The sequence below is a fragment of the Podarcis melisellensis genome, assembly GCF_964234715.1.
Source record: "Podarcis melisellensis genome assembly, chromosome: 15".
NCBI classification, from domain to species: Eukaryota; Metazoa; Chordata; class Lepidosauria; order Squamata; family Lacertidae; genus Podarcis; species Podarcis melisellensis.
The window spans coordinates 22,731,369-22,758,413 of record NC_138532.1 but is presented as its reverse complement, the minus strand read 5'-3'; the positions used below and the strand labels follow the sequence as shown (position 1 = coordinate 22,758,413).

The following is a 27,045-nucleotide window of genomic DNA, read 5'->3' as shown; positions in this document are numbered from 1 at the left end:
GACTAAACGACTAAACAACAACAAGACCTAGCATTCTATGCAAAGCCGCTTGGCAAAGTGCAGCAAGCAAGGAATTATCAAAGGTATCGCAGCCCCGCAGTTCCGTTTATCGCCCGTGTAGGAGAGCAGAAGTTTCTGACCACAACCCAGTTGGGTTCAGATGCCAACATCCTTACTCTGACTGTGATTCAGGGACATTCAAACTTTGCAGAACTCCATTAACATTTCTTTAGAGCTGCTTTATTCTAATTGTTCCGCCCATTATATACTAAGGACCATAATCAGTGACAGACCCTCCTCCCTTAATTAGTGTTTTTATTGCTTTGTTCTCTGTGTTCTTCCGTTCTGTGGCCCGTAGTTATTTCAAAATATAATTCCACGTTTCTTAAATATAGCAACTGCTGGTGTTGACGGTTTAAAGCCTTAGATCAGGGATAGCTCACCTCTGGCCCTTCAAATGTTGCTCAATGACAGCACCAATCATCCCTGACTATTGGGCTACTGCCAGTCTGTGTAGACAATATTGATCTAGACTGGCCAATGGTCTGACAGTATAAGGCAGCCATGTGGGTACCTGCGTCTTGAGAGAAGGGCCCCAGCTCATGAGTGGGGCATCTGCTTCATATATAGAATGTCTCTGGTTCAAACCACAGCATCTCCAGGCAAGTCTGGGAGAGATCCCTGCCTGAAACCCTGGAGAGCTGCTGCCAGTCAGTGCAGACAATACTAAGTTAGTTGGACCAATGGCCTGGCTCAGTATTATTAATTTTATTTCACTATTGTATCATTGCAATTCATTTATCAATAGCCTTCTAAACTTCTGTCTCAATGTGATTCACACATAAGATACAAACACAACAACAAACAACAAATAGATTTAAACAAGACTTAAAACTCTAACAAGTAGATCCTCGTGGTACATACTCATTTATCCAGCTGGGGAAAAATGTATTCATTTGTTTCCAAAAAGTGCAGAAACTGTTTGATTGTAATAAAACCTCAAAGCTATTTACAAAAAGAAAATAATAATAAAGGGATTCGTTTTTTTAAAAAAAAAACTTTTAAAAACAGCTATTTAAGGCAACTTAAACTGATGGAATACGCGCAGCTTGCAGACTAATAGAATAAGAGAACAAGAAGAATGCAAGTTTTTTAAAGACTGGAAAATGTTTACTGAATATATAGGTGAAATTTGTGTTTATTTTAAAATGCTGGTAGCATTAAGATAAATTCAACAGTGTAAATAAGTTTTGATGGATGTAACAATGAATTACTGAATTATTTGGTTCATGTAAAATATGCAGGGGTGTATAGTATGGTATGCAAAATGAACCACGGAAGGAGAAGAAGGGAAGTCATTGATTTAAGGTTGTTTAAATGAATATTTTGAAATGTAATTTAGAAAAATTAATAAAAATTATTTTTTAAAAACCACAGCTACTGAAAACTTTCAAAAAATAATTTAAATCAACGATAAGGTACAGACCATATTAAAACACATTATATATGTGGATAGACTTGCCGAACAATGATGTTTTTAGCAGGGCTGAAAAGAGTAGCGTGGAAAGCACCTGCCTGGTCTCAAACAAGCAGGGAGTTCCATAGTTTCCCCATCTCTGCCAAAACCAGTCTGGACTCCAGATACTGGAAGCACCAGAAAGGACTTTTTCAGTTCTGACCCTCACACTGTGTGCCTGCCCTAAAGGGATGATGAATTGTTGCCTTTCTGGCCAAGACCAACACGTTTCACAAGACATCCAACAATTGATTCATATCAACCGCTCTTTGGGGGAATAGCTGGTTGCCATTTTGAGGAAGTGCTGTGGGGTTTTTTATGCTGCATGATTTTATATCCCATATCAAATGTTAAGCAATCGCTTGTTACCTTGTGTGTGTTTTAAAACACAGGCCGGACGGATTCAAATGTTTTCACACATGAAAACAAACAAAAATAAGCTTAGAAGCTGGTCACTTTTCCCCTTTCAATTGTACAGGTGAGGATTTTCTTCTCATAGGAACCTCAAGAAGTCCTCTCCCCTCCTGCCTTTTCCAGCAACTGGCAGTCAGAAACATGTGTGACAGAGAAAGCCATCATGCTTAACCACTGATGTCATGCTTGCAAGATGCTTGCATGACAATCTGCATCTGTATTAGATTTTTTTAAAGGACGTTTTTTAGCATTTGTTTGCCACCCTGGGCCCCTATGAAACGAAGGGCAGGAGATACTTTAATCACAAATAAATCATAGAATCTTAAGAATTGGAAGGGACCCAAGGTTCATCTAGTCCAACCCCCTGCAATGCAGGAATCTCAAATAAAGCATCCATGACAGATGGCCATCCAACCTCTGCTTAAAAACCTCCAAGGAAGGAGACTCCACCACCTCTCGTGGGAGTCTGTTCCACTGTCAAACAGCTCTCACAGTCAGAAAGTTTTTTCCAAAGGTTTAGTCGGAATCTCCTTTCTTGTAACTTGAAGCCATTGGTTTGAGTCCTACACTCCAGAGCAGGAGAAAACGAACATATTTCTTCTTCCACGTGACAGCACTTAAGATATTTGATGGCTATTGTATCTCCTCTCAGTCCCTTCTTTTCCAAGCTAAATACACCCAGCTCCTTCAAGCGCTCCTCAAAAGCCTAAGTTTGCTTTCACTCACGCTAAACCAATCTTTCAAATGCACTGGCTTCTCCCCCCCAACACACACACCATGACCAAAACCTTAATTTTCATCCTGTCTTCTGTTCCTATAAATATTTGTAACCCCAAACATGACAGCTTATTACAAGCCATGTCATATAGTCCATCCAGGGTCATCCATTGCTTCCTTCTCCTTGTATCCATACACCTCTCATCAATGCTGTAAGTCATATATATCTTCCCATACACATAAAAATGTAAGGCTGTCATCACACAGTCCCCCATTGGAGGTTCTGTAGTGCCACATCACGATCAGTGGGGTTGGCGAGCAGCGCAGGCTGAGGTGGCAGCTCTGTGTGCGTGTGTGCATGTCACATATATTTCAACAGTGTGATAGACAGCACTCAGAAGCTTGCAACACAGTGACGCCTCAACACCCACCCTGATATTTATACTTAGCTCCCAGAAGATTCAGCCTGCCGGAGGTGTTTTCAAGCATTCATTCAGCTGTTAATTAATCACCTGTTCGTGACTCAGACAATGTGGTTGGACTCAGTTGCCCCAGGAACAGCTTTCCTTAATGGAGCCGCCCTTAAGAAGTAAACAGGAGTTGGAAGCAGGTGTTTTGCTGCTGGTAACATTAACCCTGCACTGAGCGTAGCATGCAGCAGAAAGATTTGTTCTGCTCAGCCTCTCTCATCTCTACTTGTAGGAAGCCCCAATACAAAACCAGTTTCTTTCATACGAGAGATATGAACACCAGCACTTCTCTTTCCAGTTTTATTCCAATTGGGGAGCAAGGGACACACCCAGACAGATAGGTTTGACACTACAGTGGTACCTCTGGTTAAGAACTTAAATTTGTTCCGGAGGTCTGTTCTTAACCTGAAACTGTTCTTAACCTGAGGTACCACTTTAGCTATTGGGGCCTCCCGCTGCCGCGCAACTTCTGTTCTCATCCTGAAGTAAAGTTCTTAACCTGAGGTACTACTTCCAGGTTAGCCGAGTCTGTAACCTGAAGCGTTTGTAACCCAAAGCGTTTGTAACCCGAGGTGCCACTGCAATCCCAAATGCTTGGAGCAGACAACAGGCTATCTTGCTACCATGCCTGCATCTCAGCTATTCCTCTTTGTACAGAGATCCTGGCAAACTGATTTATAATACTCAGCCCTTCTGCAATGCTTCAGAATTGAGAGCATTTCACATAAACTCTTTCAGCAACCCTTAACCACAATTGTGTAAGGCAGGCCAGTTTTATTCGCGCTGCCAGTCGATGCTGAGAGAGTTATGTGCGGCTTTGCGAGTTTGCAGCAGAGGCAGGACGCACCAGAGGGATTGCTCAGTCGGTAGAGAACGAGACTCTTAATCTCAAGGTCATGGGTTCAAGCCCTACATTGGGCAAAAGATTCCTGCATTGCAGGGGGTTTGATCAGTTGATCCTCATGCTCCCTTCCAGTTCTACCATCCTATGAGTCTATGATGCGAATTTCAGCATCTAAACCCAAAACACGACCATCTCTTTCAATAATATACATGATGTTCTGTCAAGGGTGGAGAACCTTTTCCCACCGGAGGGCCACATTTGTTTTCATTTATTTGTTGTTACATTTTTATCCCACCTTTGGTTCCCCTCCTCTCCATTTTTAGCCACACAACAACCCTGAGGCAGGTTACGGCCAGAGGCTGTGACTGGCCCAAGGTCAACCCATGAGCTTTGTGGCCCAGTGGGGATTCGAACCCAGGTTCGGGGACTCATTCCAGCCAAGCCAAAGCACTCGAGGAAGGTGCAGACAGAGTCAGTGAAGAGTACGGCCTACTGAGGGGTACGGCCTGAGAAGAGTCCTAGGGGTCGGATAGAGAAGACTGGGGAGCCATGTTTGGCCCTTAGGCCTGAGGTTCCCCCCAGCTCCAGTGTACGCGATGCAATGAGGCAAATTGCGTTTTCACAAAGAAGCAGCTTCAGCCGAAAGGGTCAGAACAGATTTGAAGATGTGGACACAAGAAGGTTTCAGACCTCCTTCAGGTTTCGAGGAGGGAACTGACGCGTGTGCCTTTCGCAAAACCACAATGTGAATCTGGCGCCGCCAAATCATGCGATAGGACTGAGTAAGGAAACTGGAAGCAGGAGAGAACGACAAGCAGCAGGGGCCACAAGACACTAGCCTTTTTGAACTCGAAAACCACCTTCACAATCCCAAACCCAATAAACGCCTTCACTGGATTTCTTTCTCTTTTTTTTTCTTTTTTGTGATGAGTCAATAAAATCTGGGCTTCCTGGCTTCTTCCCCCCCCCCCCCCGCAAGACCACAATGCCCAAATTTATGTCTTAATCCCCATCATGTTGAGGAGGCCGGGTTTATTTGAGTCATAAAACTCTGAAAGGCTGACTTGTAAATAGCTATTTTCCCTGTAATGAATCAGGCCTGGCAGAACGAAATGAGGTGGACAGAGCACGAGGCTCCAGAATGAACTGTGCTGCTTCACAGAGCAACGGGAAGGATCTGTAAATGTTTGCGCATCAAAAAATGGCCTAGGGTTGGTTTATTTCTTACTGGCAGGGAGTTTTGCTACCTGGGGAAGCAGCTGCAAGTGGTGCAGTCCTTTCACCCATGTTGCGACACTCTTTTATCGTTCCATCTCTGTGGATTGTTTCTCTGTACACTGCTTAGAAATGCAAATAATTAAGTGGCGTGTTTGTGTGTGTGTGTGTGTGTGTGTGTGTATCTGTCTGAAATAAATAAATGCCATCTAGATTAAGGCAGTAACATTACTGAAAGGAAAGGCCAGAGTTCAACGGTAAAGAACACTCCTCACATGCAAATCCCTCACATCTCTAGGTAAGTCTGAAATAGACTTCTGCAAGAAATCCTGGACAGCCGTTGCCTGTCAGTGTAGACCAGGGTTTCCCAAACTTGGCTCTCTAGTTGCTTTTGAACTACAACTCCCATCATTCTAGCAGGACCAGTGGTCAGGGGTGATGGGAACTGTAGTCCAAAAACTGCTGTAGGCCCAAGTTTGGGAAACCCTGGAATACTGCCCTAGATGGACCCAAAGGTCTGCCTTGGGGTCCATTCAGACATAGGGATAATTGTGTCACTTTTCCTGATTTTAATGCTAGTGCTTCTGTTCCATTTTCTAGCGTTCCTTTCACACTGCGGTACCTGTTGCATTATGGAACTGTGGCCTTTTGTCCAAGAAATAAGCATTTCACAATGAATTTCATTCACAACAATGGAAGCCACTGGACAACATCGCTGCTACTCCCCCACCCCACTCCCATTTCTGCCCATGCCTGCTTCTGTTCCCCCATGAAAACAGCAGGGAACATCTATATGGCAGAATACCCCCCACCAAATTTCATCACTTTAATAACTGACATTTTCTGGGTTAAGGGGGCTGCAAACTGATTTTTCTTTTTCTGGAACCCAGTAACACAGAAATGAGCGCTGAAGGTGTGCTATGTACAGTTAGTTTTCTGCATGCAGATTTTACGTTGTGAGAAAGCTCAAATATAGCAGTTAGGGAAACGGAATGGAATAAACTGCTGTGTGAATGTAGCCTTGGGTTAAGGCAGTTTTCCGGGCTTCTAACATCACAGGCCTGTCAGCTCATCTGCACAAGCCACCAGCTTGTTTTGGAATTACCGTCCATAGCCAGTTCCACCAGACTGGCAGAACAGAATTAATCCACATGCTGCCCGAAGTCTAAATGCTGGGGGGGAAATACGCCGTTGCATAACAAATCCACCCTGGATCTGAACGGCTGAGCTGCAGCTTTCCTCTTTTTGTTCTAAGGAGAAGGGGGTGGGGAGGGAGAACAGAAGCATCGCCTGAATGCCGTTCCATAAACCAACCTTAGTGAAACTTCACCTGCCGGGTTCCAGCGTGAAAGCAACTATTTCAAGACAAGAGCTACGTTACACCCCCTCTCCTCTCTCCAGCGAGGCCTTAATGTGCATTAGGAGGAGACTGGGGGGCGGGGAGGACAACAGACACAAAAGGCCATTCTCATTGTTCTGCCAACCTCCGGCAAGAGGCAGAACCCAGAGCGGAGATGTGCCAGTCGCTTCACCCTCATTGGTATGGTACAAGCATTGCAGGACGGACTGTGGGACCTATAATTGGCTGGCTCTTCTTCATTCTCCTATTGAGAACAATTCCTTCACCCCCCCTTGACAAGCGATCTGCATTAGCAAATCATGTTACATCTGTAGCAACGTACACTTAAGGCTAACTAAGATTGCTCTAAGATTGCAGCCTTTCCCCACAGGTGGAGAGGGTCTTTCAGGGTTACCTAGAACCCCTTTAATGCCTTTTCAGTGCTGGCACAACTCCCTAATCCCCATGGGATCTTGAACCTTAAGAGGTGAGGTACAAAGGATTACAAATAAATATCAAAATCTGCTTTCAAATCACAGTTCCCGAAGCCTTAGCCTTAACCACAGTTTGTTCGGCCCAATGCAAGCGCAATGCTAAACAGTCCCAGCCACCATGGCCAATTCTCAGGAACGGTAGGAATTATAACCCTACCACTTCTGAGGGGCCAGCAACTCCCCAGCCCTGCCGCACTGTAATGAATCCTAAAACCGTACAACTGGAAATATTCTTGCCCTGATTTGTATCATGATTAATACCCAGTCTTTCCCCCAGACTGGGACTCAAGGCAGCGTACACTAATTAAAACATCACCGATAAAACACAGAAAGCTAAAAACCTATAAAAGATTGTTGCAATTAAACTCTAAAAGAACAAAACTGTCATTACTGAAGCCCTTTCCCTTAAAAAGGAATACCGCAGCCTTCACCTGCTGGCGGAAGCACAACAAGGAGGGAGCCAGTCTAGCTTCTCTAGGAAGGGACTTCCAAAGTCTGGGTGCAACCACCAAAAAGGCCCTCTCCCACGTCCCCACCAAGAGTGCCTGAAAGGGTAGCAGGACTGAGGGAAGGGCCTCCCCTAAAGATCTCAGAGCCTGGGCAGGTTTGTAGAGGAGAATACAGCCCTGCAGATAGCCAGGACCTAAGTTTTTCCCAGTCTCCAATTCCTTTCCCTTTCTCTGTGGTGTACCTAGCATCTGGTTCTAGGTTAGGGGTCACTAAGGATGGCAGAGAAATTAAAGTGTGTGGGGTTGTTGTGGTTGTTTTGCATTTTAATGAGAAACTAGCAAATTCACACTTCTCAATCCCATACACAAGCCGAAACACTTTCACTTTCATCCTCAAAATTCGCATTTTTGTTCTACCAACCAATGTGTAAACAAACACATATGTTGGGGGGAAAGTCTGCAAAAAAGGGGCTATACATTAGAGAAAGTAACATACAAACATATGTTATGACTGCTCATTCTTTGCAAAGTGCTGCAGACATGGAAGATGTTGCTTTTCATCCATGCTAAAATGAGCTCCCCCAGCCCGCCCCCGATGAGTCACTACTAAACTTCTTCTGAAATAGCTTGAATTGTTTTAAATTACTCTTATTTGCATCATGTCTTTAGTAATCCGCCCTGGCGATCTTAAACATTAAGAGGCAAGGTACAAAAGATTACAAATAAATATCAAAATCTGCTTTCAAATCACAGTTCCCAAAGCCTTAGCCCTCACCACAGTTTGTTCGGCCCAATGCAAGTGCAATGCTAAACAGTTATGCATAAACAACAAGATTCCAGTCACATGAGAGACGGGAAGGATGAAAAATACAGGTGAGCAACCTGTTCGTAGTCTCTCGATCACAATCTGCAGATCAAGAACACTGTGTCTGACTCTGCACTGGGTCACTGAGTTCTAAATACATAATAAAGAATAGATTTCTTAGTCTTTTGAGTTGCCATAAGACTCCTTGTTGTTTTTGCTAGAACGGACTAGCCCTCTAGACATAAACAGATGGGCTGAAACCTAGGACACAGTCAGATGGAGATAAACCTGACCGAGACCCTCTTAAGAATATTAGGGGTAGGCGGACAGGGGAAGGACCAGACCATGTGAAAAACGAACATAATATTTTAGCTGCAGCTCATACATTTTTGGCTTTGTTTTCTTGTTATAAAAAAGCGTGCCTAGACATTCCATTGTTGCACCCATAAACTAGGTTCAAGGTGCCATTTAGCTCCTAGCTTTCATATCTCAGTTTTTACACCGCGTGGGACTTACATATTGGCATATTGGCAGGTAAAACAGCACAAATCTCATCTGAAAATTCCAGTGTTTCGGGTAGCAGAACTAAGTAAGTATTTAATTATCCATCATCCATGTGGGTTTTGTAAATCAAATTTATTTAGCCAAAACTAAACTAAACACAATACAAAACACAAAACACTTACAGCAATAGGTCCAGTGCACTATACAGGATCCATCACAACCTCCTCAAAGATTAACAAGTTCTAAGGATCATGTCACATACATGAAAGTTGCGATAGTTAAAAATTTCAAATCGGGGAAATCTCCTGGGCCAGACGGTCTACCAATAGAACTATTTAAGACCTATATAGATTGGTGGGCAGAACCCTTAGCTCAACTGTTTACTCTCATAGATAAATATGGGATCATACCTGAGATATGGTTAAGATCAATAATTATCCCAATCTTTAAAAATGGCGACCCAAAAGAACCAAGGAATTATAGACCGATAAGCCTATTATCAGTGATAGGGAAAATCTACGCCAAGCACCTCTTATCTAAACTCCTTACCTGGATGAAAAATCTAAATTTACCAGGGAAAGAACAAATAGGTTTCTCCAAAGGTTGCTCTACACTAGACCACTGTCTTATACTTATGCACTTGGTTGAAAAATACAGATTCCAAAGGCAATCTAAGATATATGCTGCTTTTGTAGATTTTCGTGGTGCATTCGACTCAATTGACCGCCCAAAGTTGTGGAGGAAACTCGCAGAATTAAAAATTGATCAGCGCTTATTGATTCTAATGCAAAATCTACACTCTTCCAATACCTGCCAAGTCAAACTTAACACCAAAGGTCACCTTTCATCAGACATCCCTAACTCGAAAGAGGTAAAACAAGGGTGTGTCCTTGCCCCCTTTCTATTTAATTTATTTCTATCAGACTTGCCAGATTACCTTCAAAAAATAGAATCACATGCCCCTAAACTTAATCAGAAACCAGTTCCTCTCTTATTATACGCAGACGATGCTGTCCTACTATCATTAACGAGCTTGGGTCTGAAACGTCTTATATCTTCACTGATCCTTTACTGCGAATGCAACAAACTCTCTATAAATTATGAGAAGACAAAAATTTTGGTCTTCTCGAATGGTTGGAAATTAGAGAAATGGAAAATAAGAGGGCAAGAAATCCAACAAGTGAAAATCTATAGGTATCTGGGAATCTTATTCCAGAGCAATTTAGGGTGGGCAACCCATCGCACAAACGCCACAAAACAGGCAAAGTGCACCTCATCAGCAGTTGCCCGTTTTTACTATCAGAAAGGTAATCAATTTATTCCTGCGGCCAATCAGATATTTCAAACAAAAGTGCAATCCCAGATATTCTATGGAATCCCGCTATGGGTCCAAGCATATAACAGTGATTTTAAAAAGATTCACTCCAGCTTTCTGAGACGTATTCTTGGACTCCCAGCTATGATCAAATATGAAACAATGTGTGCAGAAATAGGCATACACACAATGGAATATTGGGCATGGTCCACCTCAATAAAGTACTGGTTACGCTGCCATTTTCGCTGCCCTCCATCAAGTCTGCTCGCTGATTTGCTCAATGACTCCTATAAATCAAGATGGTATCAGCACCTCGAAAAAAGATTGAATCTTTAGGCATCGAGCTGGAGCCCCTGTACAATTCTAACGAGCAATACATTTTCCATAATATCCTAACTAGACTAAAGGATGTCGAGAGACAAAATATTATGGCAGCTGTAAACAAAATCTGCTCCCCCATATTCTATGATTTAAATATCTTAGATAGCAGAGCCAATTACGTCACTAAATTAATAATCCCAGCCCAACGTAGGGCTTTTATGCTGGCCCATTTGAATGTTTTTCCCTCAGCATTTGTCAGGGGAAGATATCAAAATATTCCTAGAAACAAGAGATTCTGCAGATGTTCTATGAATGTCCCGGACACTGTAGAGCATATTCTCTTTCATTGCCCATTGTACAGTACGCTCCGTCAACGCGTGCTGTCCCCTCTCTCGGGTGGTCTGGAACCCCAGCAAGGTGAATGTGTGGGACTCTATCTATCCGACGTTGACCAAAGGGTAACGGCGGGGGTAGCCGAGTTTTTGGTAGCAGTCCTCCAAGGAGCAGGTTAACAAAGAAAACCATTGACTCTATATGTATATATATATATATATGTATGTAGCCAACTGCTGCCCTTTTATATATATTTCAAGGCCTTTATATGTTATTTTCTCTTTTATGGTTTTATTCGCATAATGCCTAATAAAGGTTTGATAAGTATAAGTATGACATGAAAGTTGCCAAATACAGTGGTGCCTCGCAAGACGAAAAGAATCCGTTCCGCGAGTCTCTTCGTCTTGCGGTTTTTTCGTCTTGCGAAGCAAGCCCATTAGCGGCTTAGCGGATCAGCTGATAAGCGGCTTAGCGGATCAGCTGATAAGCGGCTTAGCGGATCAGCTGATAAGCGGCTTAGCGGCTTGGGGAAAAGGGGGGGGAAAGGAAAAAAACCCCGCAGGAACTCGCAAGACATTTTCGTCTTGCGAAGCAAGCCCATAGGAAATTCGTTTTGCGAAGCACCTCCAAAACGGAAAACCCTTTCGTCTAGCGGGTTTTCCATCTTGCGAGGCATTCGTCTTGCGGGGCACCACTGTATCCATGACTGGCATTGTTGGGTGCTGGCCTGGTGCATATGTAATAAAGTTCTACCAGGTGGCGTAAAATTATTGTGGTTTCTCTCTTCCCTGCACAAACCAGGTTTTACATGTACCGTATTTTTTGCTCTATAAGACTCACTTTTACCCTCCTAAAAAGTAAGGGGAAATATGTGTGCGTCTTATGGACCGAATGCAGGCTGCGCAGCTATCCCAGAAGCCAGAACAGCAAGAGGGATTGCTGCTTTCACTGGGCAGCGATCCCTCTTGCTGTTCTGGCTTCTGAGATTCAGAATATTTTTTTTCTTGCTTTCCTCCTCCAAAAACTAGGTGCGTCTTGTGGTCTGGTGCGTCTTATAGAGCGAAAAATATGGTAATTTGCTCTGCTATTGCTGAACTCCAAATCCTTTTCAACCACGCAAGTAAGTTTAGGGAATCCAAAAATTCCCGCTGTTGAGGGACAGTTTGTCTAGTCGCAGTTAACAAATGCGAAATCCAGTCCTTAGACTTGATAACCTTATGTCCCTTAAACAAAGAAAATTCAATATTATCACTTGTAATGTTAATCAGTTCCTTATGTACATCAGACAAGTGCTTTCAGTGCTGCATATCCTCCTGAACCCAGGGCTAATCGTGGAGGTCAAATGAGCCAATTGTACAGGTATTAGGGTTGTCATACTAAATAAAAAAAAAAGGTCAACAACTCTGCTTCCCCAAAACCTTTCTGTCTGAATTTTCACTTTTTGAAATATGGCAACCCTAACAGGTATCCTATATAATTGGTGTATGATTTTTACTGCAATCTCTTTAATTTTAATGAAAACTGTCTTCCCATGGTTGCTTGACCACAATTGTCTCAATTCTGTCTTTAATCACATAACCCAGATCTTTCTCCCATGTTTTTCACATGAGAAAGCGGTCCCATTTGGATGTTTTCATAAAAAGATAAAACAATCCCTTTTCCCACTCAAGACGTTGCAAGAATGCTGGATGCAGGATAGAGGTGTCACAGGCTGGGGTCACAGGGGCCAAAACCCATTATGATTTCAGCTGCAGGGTCCCAGTCTCCAGTGTACTTTCAGCATGAAAGGAGATGAGTCAACCACAGAGGATTGGCTCCTGAGGTTACTCTGGAGAAGGCGCGCAGGAAGAACAATGAGGAGCTCTGTGCTCCAAAGCTAAGCATTTGCAAACAAGGTTCTTCATTTTCAAGGAAATTGTGTTCAAGTCCTATTGTGTACAACAGAAGTTCAAGGGAAACACAGCTTAAGTCACTCCAAAAGAAGAGACTGGAGCACTCCAAATCCAATTGCCCATGTACATGCACAGAAAACAGATCTAGCCAAAAGACGGCTCATAGAAATCTGCATAGATTGTTGCACTGCATCCCTAATTATTATTCTTGTACAGCATTAGAATCAAAGAATAATAGAATTGAAGAGCTGGAAAGGACCCTGAGGATCATCTAGTACAGCTTCCATACGGGGATCGAACCAGCAACCTTGGCGTTATCAGCACCATGCCTTAACAAGCTGAGCTATCCTGTTGTATAATCACAGAAGGGTGTGTGGCTGTGACTATCATGGAGGGACTCTGTACAGTGGTACCTCAGGTTACATACGCTTCAGGTTACATACGCTTCAGGTTACAGACTCCACTAACCCAGAAATAGTGCTTCAGGTTAAGAACTTTGCTTCAGGATGAGAACAGAGATCAGGCTCCGGTGGCGCAGCAGCAGGAGGAGGCCTCATTAGCTAAAGTGGTGTTTCAGGTTAAGAACAGTTTCAGGTTAAGTACGGACCTCTGGAACAAATTAAGTACTTAACCTGAGGTACCACTGTACTTCTTAATTTGCCACTACTCCACTACGATGCAGGATCGGGAATGGGGGTGTGCTTGATTCCTTTGGAAGGTAAGTACAGTCGTACCTCGGAAGTCGAACGGAATCCGTTCCGAAAGTCCGTTCGACTTCCAAAACATCTGGAAACGAAAATGTGGCTTCTGATTGGCTGCAAGAGGCTCCTGCAGCCAATCAGAAGCCGTGGAAGCCCTGTTGGGCGTTCAGGTTCCAAAGAACGTTCGCAAACCAGAACAATCACTTCCAGGTTTGCAGCGTACGACTTTTGACTTGCAAGGCGTTCAGGAACCAAGGTACAACTGTAATGCGGCAGGTAGGGAGAATAAAAGTCTGGGACTTTCAGAGAAAAAAGGATTTCTTCCTTATCCTGCCATTTTGATCAAGATATCTTTATTTCATCACCAGCTCCCTGGTGGGACAACAGAAACACATTCAACTTGCAAACTGCCTTGAGAACAACAGATGGAGATGAAATGTTTAGCTATTTTGGGAGTCAGATGCACAGAGATAAAGATGGGAAGGGAACTGAACTTCTGCCTGCTTTTTGTAGGATCCAGCTGCCCGTCCCAACCGCTGCCAACTTACTGGGTGGCCGTGAGCCAGACTTCACCTCTCAAGCCTCAGTTTCCTGATCTGCATAATTAAAATAATAATTCACTCCTGCAGGGCTGGAGCAGTAATGAGATGGTGAAATAGGGTTATAAGGAACTAATTCTGTGTAATAACTAATTTTTTAACAGCTGTAAGGGAGGGGCATTATCTAAACTAAGCAAAAGTTAATGTTTATAGAGCTTTCCCCCTTAATCAAGCCATTTTTATGAGATGCCAAACAGATCCTGCTATGAAGAAAATTGAATACTAGGAGGTTAAGGTCTGATTGTTCTTGGAAAAGGCCCATGGCTGACAAGCCAGCAAATTGGGTTAAAATTAACTATGGTTCATGGCAAACACAGAAATCCATTTTCACTACGCTAACGAAGCTGGCTTCACAAACCACTTTAAATGTTGTTGCTGTTGTTGTTGTTTTTAAAAAAGCAAAACAGGCCCAAGCTATTTTCTTCCCTCATTCAGTCTAAAACCACAAATAATCTAATCACACAGGATTGTTGTATCCAGTGCCAGTCATTCTCAAAGTAGACCCCTTGATTAATGGACACGACAAAGTTAGGTTCATTAATTTCAACCTGTCTGCTTCAAGAATTCAGCTGAAAGCAAGCCTTACTCTGCAAAGGCTAGAGCAGCTCACAATAACTGAAGCACAAAATATAGGTTTAAACAAACAAATTCACATCCACATTTGAACCACATTTAATGCACATTTACACACACACCAAAGAATTTTGGGAACTGTGGTTTACCCTTAACAGAGCTTCAATTGCCGGCACTCTCAATAAACTACAGCTTGCCCGCCATCTTCCTCTAAAACCCCAGGCCTAGAAGATTCCTGGGCCATGTGCTCAGTCCAGATAATTTAAAGGTGGAATCCAAATCGTCTGCCAAAAGCTCCCTACATCTCGACTGTGGGGTCACTGCAGTCTGCGGGAGAATGTCTCTCTCAAGTTCCAAAGATCTCAGGAGGCAACACACCACTTGGGAGTGGTGACTTGGGAGTGATTTGGGAGCAGAGCTTTTAAAATTTTATCTGTTGTCTTTTCTGTGTTATTCGTTAGCTGTTTTTATTATATTTTGGACACTGCGCTGAGACACGTGTGGAAGGTGATTAAATACTGCTACTAAAAATAGCAAGACCAAGACAGGAAGTTAAGCTATGGAACTCACTCCCACAGTGACGGCCATGAATTTGGATGGCTTTAAAGGTGGCTCAGACAAATTAATGGAGGACAAGGTTGCATGTCAAGGACCCCCAAGACACCCCTGAATAAAAACACGTTCACACATCATTTTTGTTTTGGTTTTTGGCATAATTTTGGCCACAACTTTATTGAATTACAGTAAGTGAGTGATTGCTCAGGCACTGGTTAGCGACTATCTGGTCCCACTTGGAGGTAGGAACAGAACTGACAACCACACCCGTGCGGAAGTCAGTAAGGGTAAGCAATTTTGGGGAGAGAATAAAGATGGGTGCCAGGCTCACACCTCTCCCCAAATGCTCCCTGGGGCTCTTGCATGGCCCTAGCCCTTTGTCAGAGATACGGACAAAAGCATGGGGAGCCCCTGGATTCCTTTAATGGAATACCCTTGCAGCAGCAGCATTGGAGGGGCAGGCACAGCCAACCACATCCCCTCCACCAACCAAAAAATTAACCAATGCCTAACCACAACCTTAGGAACGTGGGTGGCGCTGTGGGTTAAACCACAGAGCCTAGGACTTGCTGATCAGAAGGTCGGCGGTTCGAATCCTCATGATGTGGTAAGCTCCCGTTGCGCAGTCCCTGCTCCTGCCAACCTAGCAGTCTGAAAGCACGTCCAAGTGCAAGTAGATAAATAGGTACCACTCCGGCAGGAAGGTAAACGGCGTTTCCGTGCGCTGCTCTGGTTCGCCAGAAGCGGCTTAGTCATGCTGGCCACATGACCCGGAAGCTGTATGCCGGCTCCCTCGGGCAAGATGAGCGTTGCAACCCCAGAGTTGGCCACGGCTGGACCTAATGGTCGGGGTCCCTTTACCTTTACCTTTACCTTTACCCACAACCTTACAAGTTGTGACGATTTGCTACACAGTAGGCTAAACCCAAATGGCACCAGCCAATCAGCCAAATGGTAAAATTCCTACCAGGCCCCTGCTCCAAAGCAGACGACCCCATGGCAGGCATAGCAAACAAACCCTAAATAAAGGGAGGGTGGGCAGGTAATCCGATGTGCGCAGCGAAAAGAGGAAGCTCAACGCTGCGCACAGGGACCTATATAGCACCCCCATCAATCAAATAAAATTGCAACAGTCAATTTTCCCCAGCAACACTGGAGGTGCCCATTCAAATCCGTGGCCATCCAAACTGACCCGCCCAGCAACAGGGGATGTCATGGTTGCTCCCACCGCAACACGTGCTCTCCATGAAGGAGAACCTGCCCTATCAACAGCTACTAGCCAGGATGGTTGGAGGCAGGAACGACTCTGAATACTAACTGCTGGAAGCCACAGAAGGGTAGACTGCTCTTATGCTCGGATCCTGATTTGCAGGTTTCCCACAGGCATCTGGTTAGCCACTGTGAGAACAGGATGCTAGACTAAATGGGTCACTGGCCTCATCCAGCAGGCTCTTCTTCTTTTCTTATTCCAAATTGAAATGTCACATTCCCAGAGTGGTTTAACCATCAATCCCTCTTGCCAGGGAACTCTGGGAACTGTAGATCTACAAGGGGAATAAGGGGCCTCCTAACAACCGCTCAAAAGAACGAAGACCATGGCCACTGGTCCCATCACCTCCTGGCACATAGAAGGGGAAGAAATGGAGGCAGTGAGAGATTTTACTTTCTTGGGCTCCATGATCACTGCAGATGGTGACAGCAGCCACGGAATTAAAACACGCCTGCTTCTCGGGAGAAAAGCAATAACAAACCTAGACAGCATCTTAAAAGGTAGAGACATCACCTTGCCAACAAAGGTCCGTATAGTTAAAGCTATAGTTTTACCAGTAGTGATGTATGGAAGTGAAAGCTGGACCATAAAGAAGGCTGATCGCCGAATAATTGATACTTTTGTATTATGGTCTGGAGGAGACTCTTGAGAGTCCCATGGACTGCAAGAAGATCAAACCTCTCCATTCTTAAGGAAATCAGCCCTGAGTGCTCACTGGAAGGACAGAACCTGAAGCTGTGACTCCAATACTTTGGCCACCTCATGAGAAGAGAAGACTCCCTGGAAAAGACCCTGATGTTGGGAAAGATGGAGGGCACAAGGAGAAGGGGATGACAGGACGAGATGGTTGGATAGTGTTCTCAAAGCTACCAGCATGAGTTTGACCAAAGTGCAGGAGGCAGTGCAAGACAGGAGTGCCTGGCATGCTCTGGTCCATGGGGGTCACGAAGAGTTGGACACGACTAAACAACTAAACAAACAACCGCTCGGCACCCATAACAAACGACAGTTCTCAAGGTCCTTTTGAGAAAACCATGACAGTTTACCGTCAAGTGCTACGATGCTGCTTTAAATGAACAGTGCAGGTGGGCCCCAAAACATAACCATGATGAGCGAGGATAAGCAAGAATCCTGTTTGATCTTGGAAAGCTATTAGCATTTCGTGCAAACTCCCTTCATCCAAACAGCCCCAGGGGCATGGAGGAAAACACTTGGATATCCAGACAGCTGATGCAACACAACACATTGTTGACACAAGGTTACAATGACATATTCAGCCTGGCCATGAAATTTAGATAACCAGAACACTTCTGGGAATAACTGGGGGTTTTAAAAAAAATATACCCATCAATGTCGATATAAGGAGAAATCGTAATGCAGGGGATGAGCTTTTGTTTTTCTTTGGGTTTTAAAAGGCTGTCATTGTGTCTGCTTTTATTTGTGGGGTGGGAGGTAAATAAAAGCCATGTGACACGTAATAACTGTGGGAAGTTATCTGCCTGAAAGTAAATCCTCCGACAGATAAGCTTTCAATTTCTGCTAGCAGAACAGGGTGTGTGGGTCTGAGCGGAGAACAAAGAAATAAAGAGGGCACAGGCAGGGGCCGGGTGATCCACCATTCTAAATACAGGAGGCTATGGGAAGGGTTGTGGCTCAGCAGTGGAACATCTGCTTCCTGGTTCGATCCCCATCATCTCTATAGGAGAGCCTTGTCCAAAATCCTGGACAAGTGCTGCCAGTCAGTGAAGGCAGTACTGAAGTAGGTGGATCCACCTCAGTGGATCCAGTGGATCTATTTTGGGAGGGGCTACAGCTCAGTGGAAGAGCATCTGCTTTGCCTGCAGAAGGTCCCAGATTCAATCCCCAGCATCTCCAGCTAGGACTGGGAATGTGCCCTCTCTGAAACCTTGGAAAGTCGTGGCCTGGCAGTGCAGACCAGGCACAAGGAATCTTCGGCTCTCCCAACGTTTCTGAACTACAACTCCCATCATCCCTACGCATCAGCCATGCTTGATGGAGCTGATGGGAGCTGCAGTCCAGCAACATCTGGAGGTAAAAGGCAAAGGAACCTCTGACCATTAGGTCCAGTCGTGACCGACTCTGGGGTTGCAGCGCTCATCTCGCTTTATTGGACGAGGGAGCCGGTGTACAGCTTCCGGGTCATGACTAAGCCACTTCTGGCGAACCACAGCAGCGCACGGAAACGCCGTTTACCTTCCCACCGAAGTGGTACCTATTTATCTACTTGCACTTTGACGTGCTTTCAAACTGCTAGGTTGGCAGAAGCAGAGACCAAGTAACGGGAGCTCACCACATCGTGGGGATTCGAACCGCCGACCCTCTGATTGGCAACTCCTAGGCTCTGTGGTTTAACCCACAGCGCCACCCGCGTCCCGTACATCTGGAGGAGATGGAGGCAAATTCATGGTGTGCTAGATGGACTAAGGCAGCTTCTTCCCATGTTCCTAGTTATCCAGCCACCCTACTTCTTGATTTTGCTGCCTACCTGGGGCGGCAAAAATGGTAGGTGGGGTTGTGAAGCCTCTAGCAAGCTGGATCCCCAAGGCTCTTGGACGATGCTGATCTTGCAGGGGGAAACAGTGTTCCAAGAGTGCCAGTCTTGGACAATCGGTGGAGGGGTCTCATGCCTGCTCCCCCACTGACTGTCACCCCTAACTGACCTTGTCTTTGTAGCCTGATGAGGGTCTAGGGTGGGTCATCAAATAAATACACCATGGTTAAGGAAGTGGGCTAGATTCACACAGAATGCCACGTCATAGTTATAGCAAACCAAGGTTTGCAAGCCAACAGCAACAAACTATGGATTTAAGCTACGCTTTGTTGCCAAACAAACCACAGTTAAGCCACTGGGAAAGGTTCACACATAATGCTAAGCCATTGTTTAATAAACCACAGTTCGGTATACCGTGATGACAACCCTGGCTTACAATTCAAGATCCCATGGGAAGGCTTAACTGTGGTTTGTTTATTGGCAACAAAGCACAGCTTAAATCCATAGTTTGTTGCTGTTGGCTTGCAAACCTTAGTTTACGCAGAAGAGGAAAAATAAGAGCGCTTTAGAACAATCATCTATAAAACCACACATTTTTTTAAAAAAACAAACATATAATGTGTTAAAATCAGAAAACCATATACGTTATGATTTAAAATCAAACTGGGGTCTGTTCTATATTCCACCATCATCTGTGTCACAGTAGGTGGGAATATGGGAGAGGGCCTGTTCCAATGAAGTGCCCCTGTGGAACTCCCTGCCCCAGGAGATTTCACTGAGCGGCATTTAAAACGACAAGTGAAAACTTCTCTGCTGCAGAGCATCTTTGGCTTGAATACCTTCTGAACCGCTATCCCCTCTGATATTGGAAGTGAGATGTTGCTGTCCTTTCAATCTGGCTACATTTCACTATTCTTCACAGGACTATTTTAAAAATAAAGTATGCAACAAAAACAGGAACCCCCAAAAGGAAGTGAAAGCAGAAGCAAAAATTGAAAACCATTCGATTGCCGTAGGCAAATGAAATAAGGTAGTATAAGAAATAGAAGAGAGGTAGCGCCTATATATTTTGAATCAGTTTTCAGACTTTCTCTGAAGGAAGTCCAGCAGGAGTAGAAATGTGTTGGATCAATAAACCTCTTTACGGTCTACTCTATAGTTCACAGTGGGGGTCACTTCTGCTTCAAGTTTCTGTTATATATATATATATATATAAGATCTGTGAAACTAGGTGGAAAGAAGGAATATAAATGCAAACCAGTCCAACATGTGGACGCACGCCATCAACAAAAGGCCAAAAGATTTTTTTAATGGGAAGAGCCAAATAAGTACAATTTGGATAAAGTCTGGGAACGCCTTTAAGGAAGCATAACTGTGCTCTGAATGCTCCTTTTCTGTATCGCCTAAAAATAGTGGTTGCCATTTCTGAAAACGGATCCGGCAGCCTGTTAGAAATGCAAGTAACTCTTTGATTTCAGCACGGATAAGAAGAGTCTTTCCACAAGGATGTTCTAACTCTGCTCCTTTCTAACACTTCGTACAAGTCCAGCACCCTCCCTCCCAAAACGAAACATGAGTCCTCTAATTCACTGGGCCAATACAGGGCCGGAGAGAACATTATTTTCTGACGGAGGGCCAACTTCCCTTCTCAACAATCTTCCAGCGGCCACATCCCAATGGTAGTGGGTGGGGCCGGAACCAAAAGTGGACGTAGCAAAAAATTGTAAATTTTACCTTTTACAGTGGGGTAGTTTCTACACACACACACCCATTCCCCTCTGTCCTTCCAGCAGGCAAGCAAGAGGCATGATCAGAGTTCAAGGACAAAGTCCAGCCAGGCAAGAAGCCTCAAGGAAGGCACAAAGCAAGGCAACTGATGGCTGTGGCTGTGGCCGGATGAGGAGGGTCCAGCGGGCCAGATGGAGAGGTTGGGAGGACCATATTGGGGCCCAAGGACTGGAGGCTCCCCACCTATGCTCTGGCCTAGCTGTTTTTAACAGGCCATACAGAATAGGGTGAGGTGCCAGCCAGCAAACCATGGCTCCACCAATTGAGGTATTGCGGTTAGAGAATCAGGCACAGACTTGAGAGATCAGGGATCAAAATCCCACTCAGCTGCGAAACTCACTGGGTGACCTTGGAAGCTGCTGCTCACTGTCTTTCAGCCTGATCTACTATGCAGGGTTGTTGTGTGAGTAAAATGGAGGCAGGGGGTGAAGAAGTCTGCACAGCACTTTGGAGGAAAGGGAGATCCAAGTGTCGTAATGAAAATACAGGCTTTTAAACCTCATTCCCCGGAACAGTAAGACAGGCCTTCGGAACTCAGCTGCTCAGTACCATTTCCCTGTGTCTTGTTCATGAGACAGACAGACAGAGAGAGAGAATATCATAGAACTGTAGAGTTGGAAGGGTCCCAAGGGTCATCTAGTCCAACCCCCTGCAAGGCAGGAATCCCATGCTCTGTTAATGATGCAGAAGAGGAGGTTAAGGAGTCCCTTGGCTGCATCTCAGCTTGGGTGGAGGTGTCCAAGGCACAGAACCTTGTGTTTTTAGGGGACGGGCCATAGGTCAGAGGCAGATAATTTGCTTTGCTTGCAGATGGTCCCAGGATCAGGACTGGGAGGAAGGCCTGTCTGAAGTCCCAGAGAGCTGCTGCCAATCAGTGTAGACAATAATGGGGTAGATGGACCAACTGTCTGACACGGTGTTAGGCAGCTTCCCATGTGGAAAAGGCCCTAGCTCAGTGGTAGGACACCTGCCTTGCATGCAGAAGCTTCCAGGTTCAATCCTCGCCATCTCCAGTTATGTTCTCAAGCTGCAAACCCTGAACAGCTGCTGCTTGTCAGTGCTGAGCTAGGTGGATCCACAGTCAGACATGAAATAAGACGGCTTCCTATGTTCTTTTGTGCATGTTTTGGAGCAGGGGCGTGGGGGGGTTGTACCTTGGGATCAGAGGTTACGATGGAGGCCAGATGAAAAATCTCTATCAGTGTTTCGCAAACTTGGGTCTCCAGCTGTTTTTAGACTACAATTCACATCATCCCAGACGACTGGTCCTGCTAGTTAGGGATGATGGGAGTTGTAGTCCAACAATAGCTGGAGACTACAGTGGTACCTTGAGTTAAGAACTTAATTCGTTCCAGAGGTCCGTTCTTAACCTGAAACTGTTCTTAACCTGAAGCACCACTTTAGCTAATGGGGCCTCCTGCTGCTGCTGCGCCGCTGTCACGCAATTTCTGTTCTCACCCTGAAGCAAAGTTCTTAACCCAAGGTACTATTTCTGGGTTAGTGGAGTCTGTAACCTGAAGCGTCTGTAACCTGAGGTACCACTGTGTTTGGTACCCAGAAACCTATCACTACTCTCCGGCCTAAAGTGATCAAACACGCAATCTGCACCTGTTTATTATCAGGTATGCAACTTGATGCATTTGAGAGATTTCATGTTCAGAGGAATGTGGTATTATCCTCTTACACACCTTCCCCTGTGGCAAATCATTCAAAGAGGGTCTGGTTGGTTTGTTTTTTATTTAAACTCTTTTATCCTGTTCTTCAGTTGGGGGAGGGAGGTTCCCAGAACAGCCTACCAATGTCAGTGATAAAACGGTCCCCACCCTCAGGGCTTACAACCAAAAACACAACACAAAAGGAAAAGGGATTTGGAGGGAAGAGGAGAAAGGGAAACTCAAAAGCAAAAAAAAAAGACTTGTTTCTCTGAAAGGACTCAGTATGAGATGCCTGCTGCCATCCCATGTTTGCAAACAGGCAAAACAATAAGATGTTTGAACAATCAAAATCCAGGAATTGCTACCCCAGGGCTTTTTTCTCCTGAAGTAACTTCCTCCCTGCTCACCTGCATAAGCAACAGCAAGGTGTGTCAGACCCACTCCTGAGACAACTGTCTTAAGTTAAGTCACAGGTGCGTTTCTCTTGTTCCCAGGGGGGATGTGCCAATTAAACTGCCCCAGAATTTAAGATGAGAATTACGGTAAATCTCTAGTTTGGATGGATCTCAGAAAGAGTAGCCTGTGACAAAAAGGTGAAAGGCACTGTAAACAGCTGCTCGCCTATGGCGATGCAGAACTGCCATCAGGTGTCCATGAAAGGAGCTCTTGCAAAAGTTGGATATCTTTTCTTTCCTTCCTTCCATCGACCATAAACAAACAAAAAGGGCTATGTCACAATGTTGGACTAGTTAACTAATTTGCAAAGCTAACCTGAGTTGCACCAATTCCTTGCCATTTTTTCCAGAGCAAAAAACAACAGTGGCAACCTGAATCCCAGTCTGACGCTTTTAAACTTTTGGGAGGGAGAAGGTTGCAAGATGAGAAAAAAAAAATTACAAAATAAAAATGACAGTGTGGTCCAAGGTTGCTCAAAACTGGCCTCCTGCCCGAGCAGCGGCTGAGAAGCTGCGGCAGCGCTCCGTTCCCCGCACTGCATTGTTTGCATCCGACACGGAACGATTCCAAAGATGAAATATTTACAGTTCGATTCCCACCAGTTACGCGTGTGATACAACAACAACCACCAACCACCCTTGCAACTGGACCCGCGAGTCACCTGAGTCGCAAACCTCCCGCCGCCACAAAAAAAAGCAAAGAGAGAGATCGCCTAAGAGCCAGGAAGCCCAGAGCCCCTGATTCATTTGGAGAGGGGGGTGCGGAGTATGATGGTGGGGAGAGGAAGAGGCAGGGCGAACAGAAGGGCGCCCACTACCCAATTTAAAACCGCGCGTGGCTCAAAGGCGGCGGGGAACGAAGGAACATTGGACTGAGAACTGCGTGCATTCCAACCAGACAGCGCCGCGCAAAGATGGGGGCATAACAAAAGCTCCTTTTGCAAAGAGGGGGTGGAGTGGAGGATGTTGCAAAGAAAACGCAAGGACCTGGAAGCAGAGAGCGCGCCCCCTCCCCGCTCCAAATTCCGCGCGATGCTGGCTGGCTGGCTGGCTGGCTTGCCAAATCGGGGGGAGCCTTGCGAGAGAAGGCGATGGAGGGGTGCCAGAAGGTGGCCCCAAAGGTGCCCGCTCACCTGTCCGTACACCTTCATGGACTCCTGCTGCTGGGCGGCGGCGGCGCTCCGCTTGCTCCGCAGCATCTCGCCCGGCGGCGGCTGCCTGACTGTGCCATCGGGACTGCTCGCCCGCAGCACCTCGAAGCCCCGGTCCTGGGCTCGGGATGTGAAAGCGGCGTGCAGCCGCAAGGTCTTGCCGGCGGACTCGGCCGGCCGGAGGCTGCAAGCGGAGAGCAGGAGGAGGAGGAGGGCGAGACGCGGCGGCGGCGGCATCGCCAACCGGGCGGCCGTTTCCCGGAGCGGAGAGCGCGGCTCCCCGGCGCGGCTTCTCCCTGTCGCCATGTTCGCTGCTTCCGCGCTCCGCCGGCTTGGCGAGCTGCAAAGTGGGGCGCCGCCGCCAGGACAGAATGTGCAATAGGATTGCAAAGCCGGGAAACCCGGTGGCGGCGGGGAGGGGGGGGGTGGCGAGGGAGCAACAGCAGCGAGCAGATTCAGGCCAGCTGCAGGCAGCTCGGCTCCGGCGCGCGCCACGGGCCCGGGGCTGCACGCGCTGCTTCCCGGGGCATTGCAACCCTTCCTTGCCTTTTGCGCGGTGCGGGGCAAAGCAGCGAGCGAGCGCGCGCGTAACGAAATTATTCGCTCTGGTGTTGTTGTTGTTGTTTGTATTTGCAGCCTCTGGCTTGCACCAGCCGGCCACGGTGTGCGGGTGCAAGTCACGTGTCATCCCCCCACCCCCACAAAACGCGCACGCACGCACGCTTTTCTCCGTAATCTTCTTTGCCTGCTCCTGGCTTTGACCTCCCAGAAGTACAGCAGCAGGACCTTAAAAGCGAAAGGGCTTTCGCGAATTAAAAAAAAAAAGTCAATAACATCGCCTTTATTTGTTTCGCCCCGCGCAGAAATGTTTTCTTTGCAAGCGCAAAAAGAAGAAGGTGAAGCCTTGGAAAGGTTCCTCCGGGTTCCCTGCGGTGTGTTTTGGTGCCTGCACGTGTGCGTTTCAAAGCACCTTTAGAGCTTTGCAGAAGAGCCCATGGTCTCATGTGACAACCGCTTTTCTGAAGCTAAGCGGGGGTATGAATGAAGGCAGCGGCCTGATCCAGCCGGCTCTTCTTCCTTTACTTTCTTATGTTGTAAAACGAAAGAGGGTAAGCTCAGCATACTAAATATGTTGGAGCTGGAAAATGCATCCGTTTTGTTCTAGCGTTATGTTTATTTATTCAATATCTATTTATTTACTTACTGCATTTATATCCCACCTTTTCAGTAAGGAACTCATAGTAATGCGTGTACAGATCCACCTATTCATTTCATCCCTTTGAGATAATTTAGGCAGAGAGAGAAGCAGCAACTGGCCGGAGGACACCTGGTCAGCTTCACATCCCAGTGGGGATTTGAACCCTGTTCTCCCAAGACCTAGTCCGGCACTCTAACCACTACACCACACTGGCCCTCTTAAGCAGTGAGGAGGAGCACTCATGGGAAAGGTGATGATCTGACTACACATAGATCACAGGGGTGGCTAACCTGTGACCATATCTCCCATCATACCTAACGATTGGCCATGCAAGCTGGGGCTGATGGGATTTGGAGTCCAGGCACATCTAGCTAACCATAGCTTAGCCACCCTGGTATAAAATGACCTACCGCTATTGTGTGCTTAGTGTTTCCATTTCCTTTAGAGGTGGTTCACACATACCTGATCACTGCTTCTCCCATCTTCCTTGCTCCATCTTTTCAGTTTCACTGGTGCTGCAGCGTCAAGTTCCCTTGGACCATTCGCCAGGCTCCTAAATTGTCAGCATTCCATAGCTGGTTCCTTTCCGACATGTGCTTAGAATCTTTGGGGAACATTCCATGATGTCACAACTGCTCAGCCAATGGGGTGTCCCGTATACAAGAGGCAGGCAACAAGGGACTGTTAGTCTCGTTTGTCATCACAAGACACCCTGTAAAGATTTCTCTGATGTCCTAATGCAGTGTTTCCCAACCTTTTTTGGGCAAAGGCACACTTGTTTCATGAAAAAAATCTCGAGGCACACCACCATTAGAAAATGTTAAAAAATTTAACTCTGTGCCTATATTGACTACCATATTTTTCGCCCCATAGGACGCACCGCCCCATAAGACGCACCTAATTTTTTGGGGGGAGAATAAAGGGAAAAAAAATTTTCCCCTCCCCAGGCACGGGGCAGGCGCGGGGGAAGCCCAAGCTTCCCCCGACCCCAGCCCCCAGAACAGCCTGATATCCGCAAGCCTAGGGAGCCACACTGGTCTCCCCAGGCTTGCGGAGAGGTGCGTGAAGCCCAGGGGCGCTCTTCAGCGCGCACCAGGCTTCGGGATGCAGGCAGCTCTGCGCTACCCTCCAGAGCCCCGTGCGGCTTCGCGCTGGGATCCGGGGGGTGGCGCGGAGCTGCAAGAAGCCCTGGAGCGCAGGCAGCTTCGCACCACCCTCCGGAGCCCCGCGCGGCTTCGCGCCAGGATCCAGAGGGTGGTGCAGAGCTGCAGGAAGCCCTGGAGCCCAGGTAGCTCCGCGCCACCCTCCGGAGCCCCGCGCGGCTTCGCGCCGGGATCCGGGGGGTGGCGCGGAGCTGCAAGAAGCCCTGGAGCGCAGGCAGCTCCGCACCACCCTCCGCAGCCCCGCGCGGCTTCGCGCCGGGATCCGGGGGGTGGCGCGGAGCTGCAAGAAGCCCTGGAGCGCAGGCAGCTTCGCACCACCCTCCGGAGCCCCGCGCGGCTTCGCGCCAGGATCCAGAGGGTGGTGCAGAGCTGCAGGAAGCCCTGGAGCCCAGGTAGCTCCGCGCCACCCTCCGGAGCCCCGCGCGGCTTCGCGCCGGGATCCGGGGGGTGGCGCGGAGCTGCAAGAAGCCCTGGAGCGCAGGCAGCTCCGCAACACCCTCCGCAGCCCCGCGCGGCTTCGCGCCGGGATCCGGGGGGTGGCGCGGAGCTGCAAGAAGCCCTGGAGCCCAGGTAGCTCCGCGCCACCCTCCGGAGCCCCGCGCGGCTTCGCGCCGGGATCCGGGGGGTGGCGCGGAGCTGCAAGAAGCCCTGGAGCACAGGCAGCTCCGCACCACCCTCCGCAGCCCCGCGCGGCTTCGCGCCGGGATCCGGGGGGGTGGCGCGGAGCTGCAAGAAGCCCTGGAGCGCTGGCAGCTCCGTGCCACCCTCCGCAGCCTCCTCCAAAGGGCGCCCCGCGC

General features: G+C 46.9%; 1 protein-coding gene across 2 annotated transcripts in view; it reads right to left on the bottom strand.

Annotated features, from left to right (window-relative positions):
• The window catches only part of SORL1 (sortilin related receptor 1), a 108,921-nt gene extending 83,355 nt beyond the window's left edge, over positions 1-25,566 (bottom strand). Inside the window, exon 1 of one of the 2 annotated variants that reach the window (XM_081889721.1) lies at positions 25,548-25,566. Coding sequence is in view for 1 of the 2 variants with exons in the window: in XM_081889720.1 (XP_081745846.1) it covers positions 23,870-24,193 (324 nt within the window). In the remaining variant the exon portion in view is untranslated. Of the gene's footprint in view, positions 1-23,869; positions 24,251-25,547 lie in introns of those variants that run through there. The other variant, XM_081889720.1, reaches the window with a different exon arrangement.
• Positions 25,567-27,045: the final 1,479 nt, after the last annotated feature.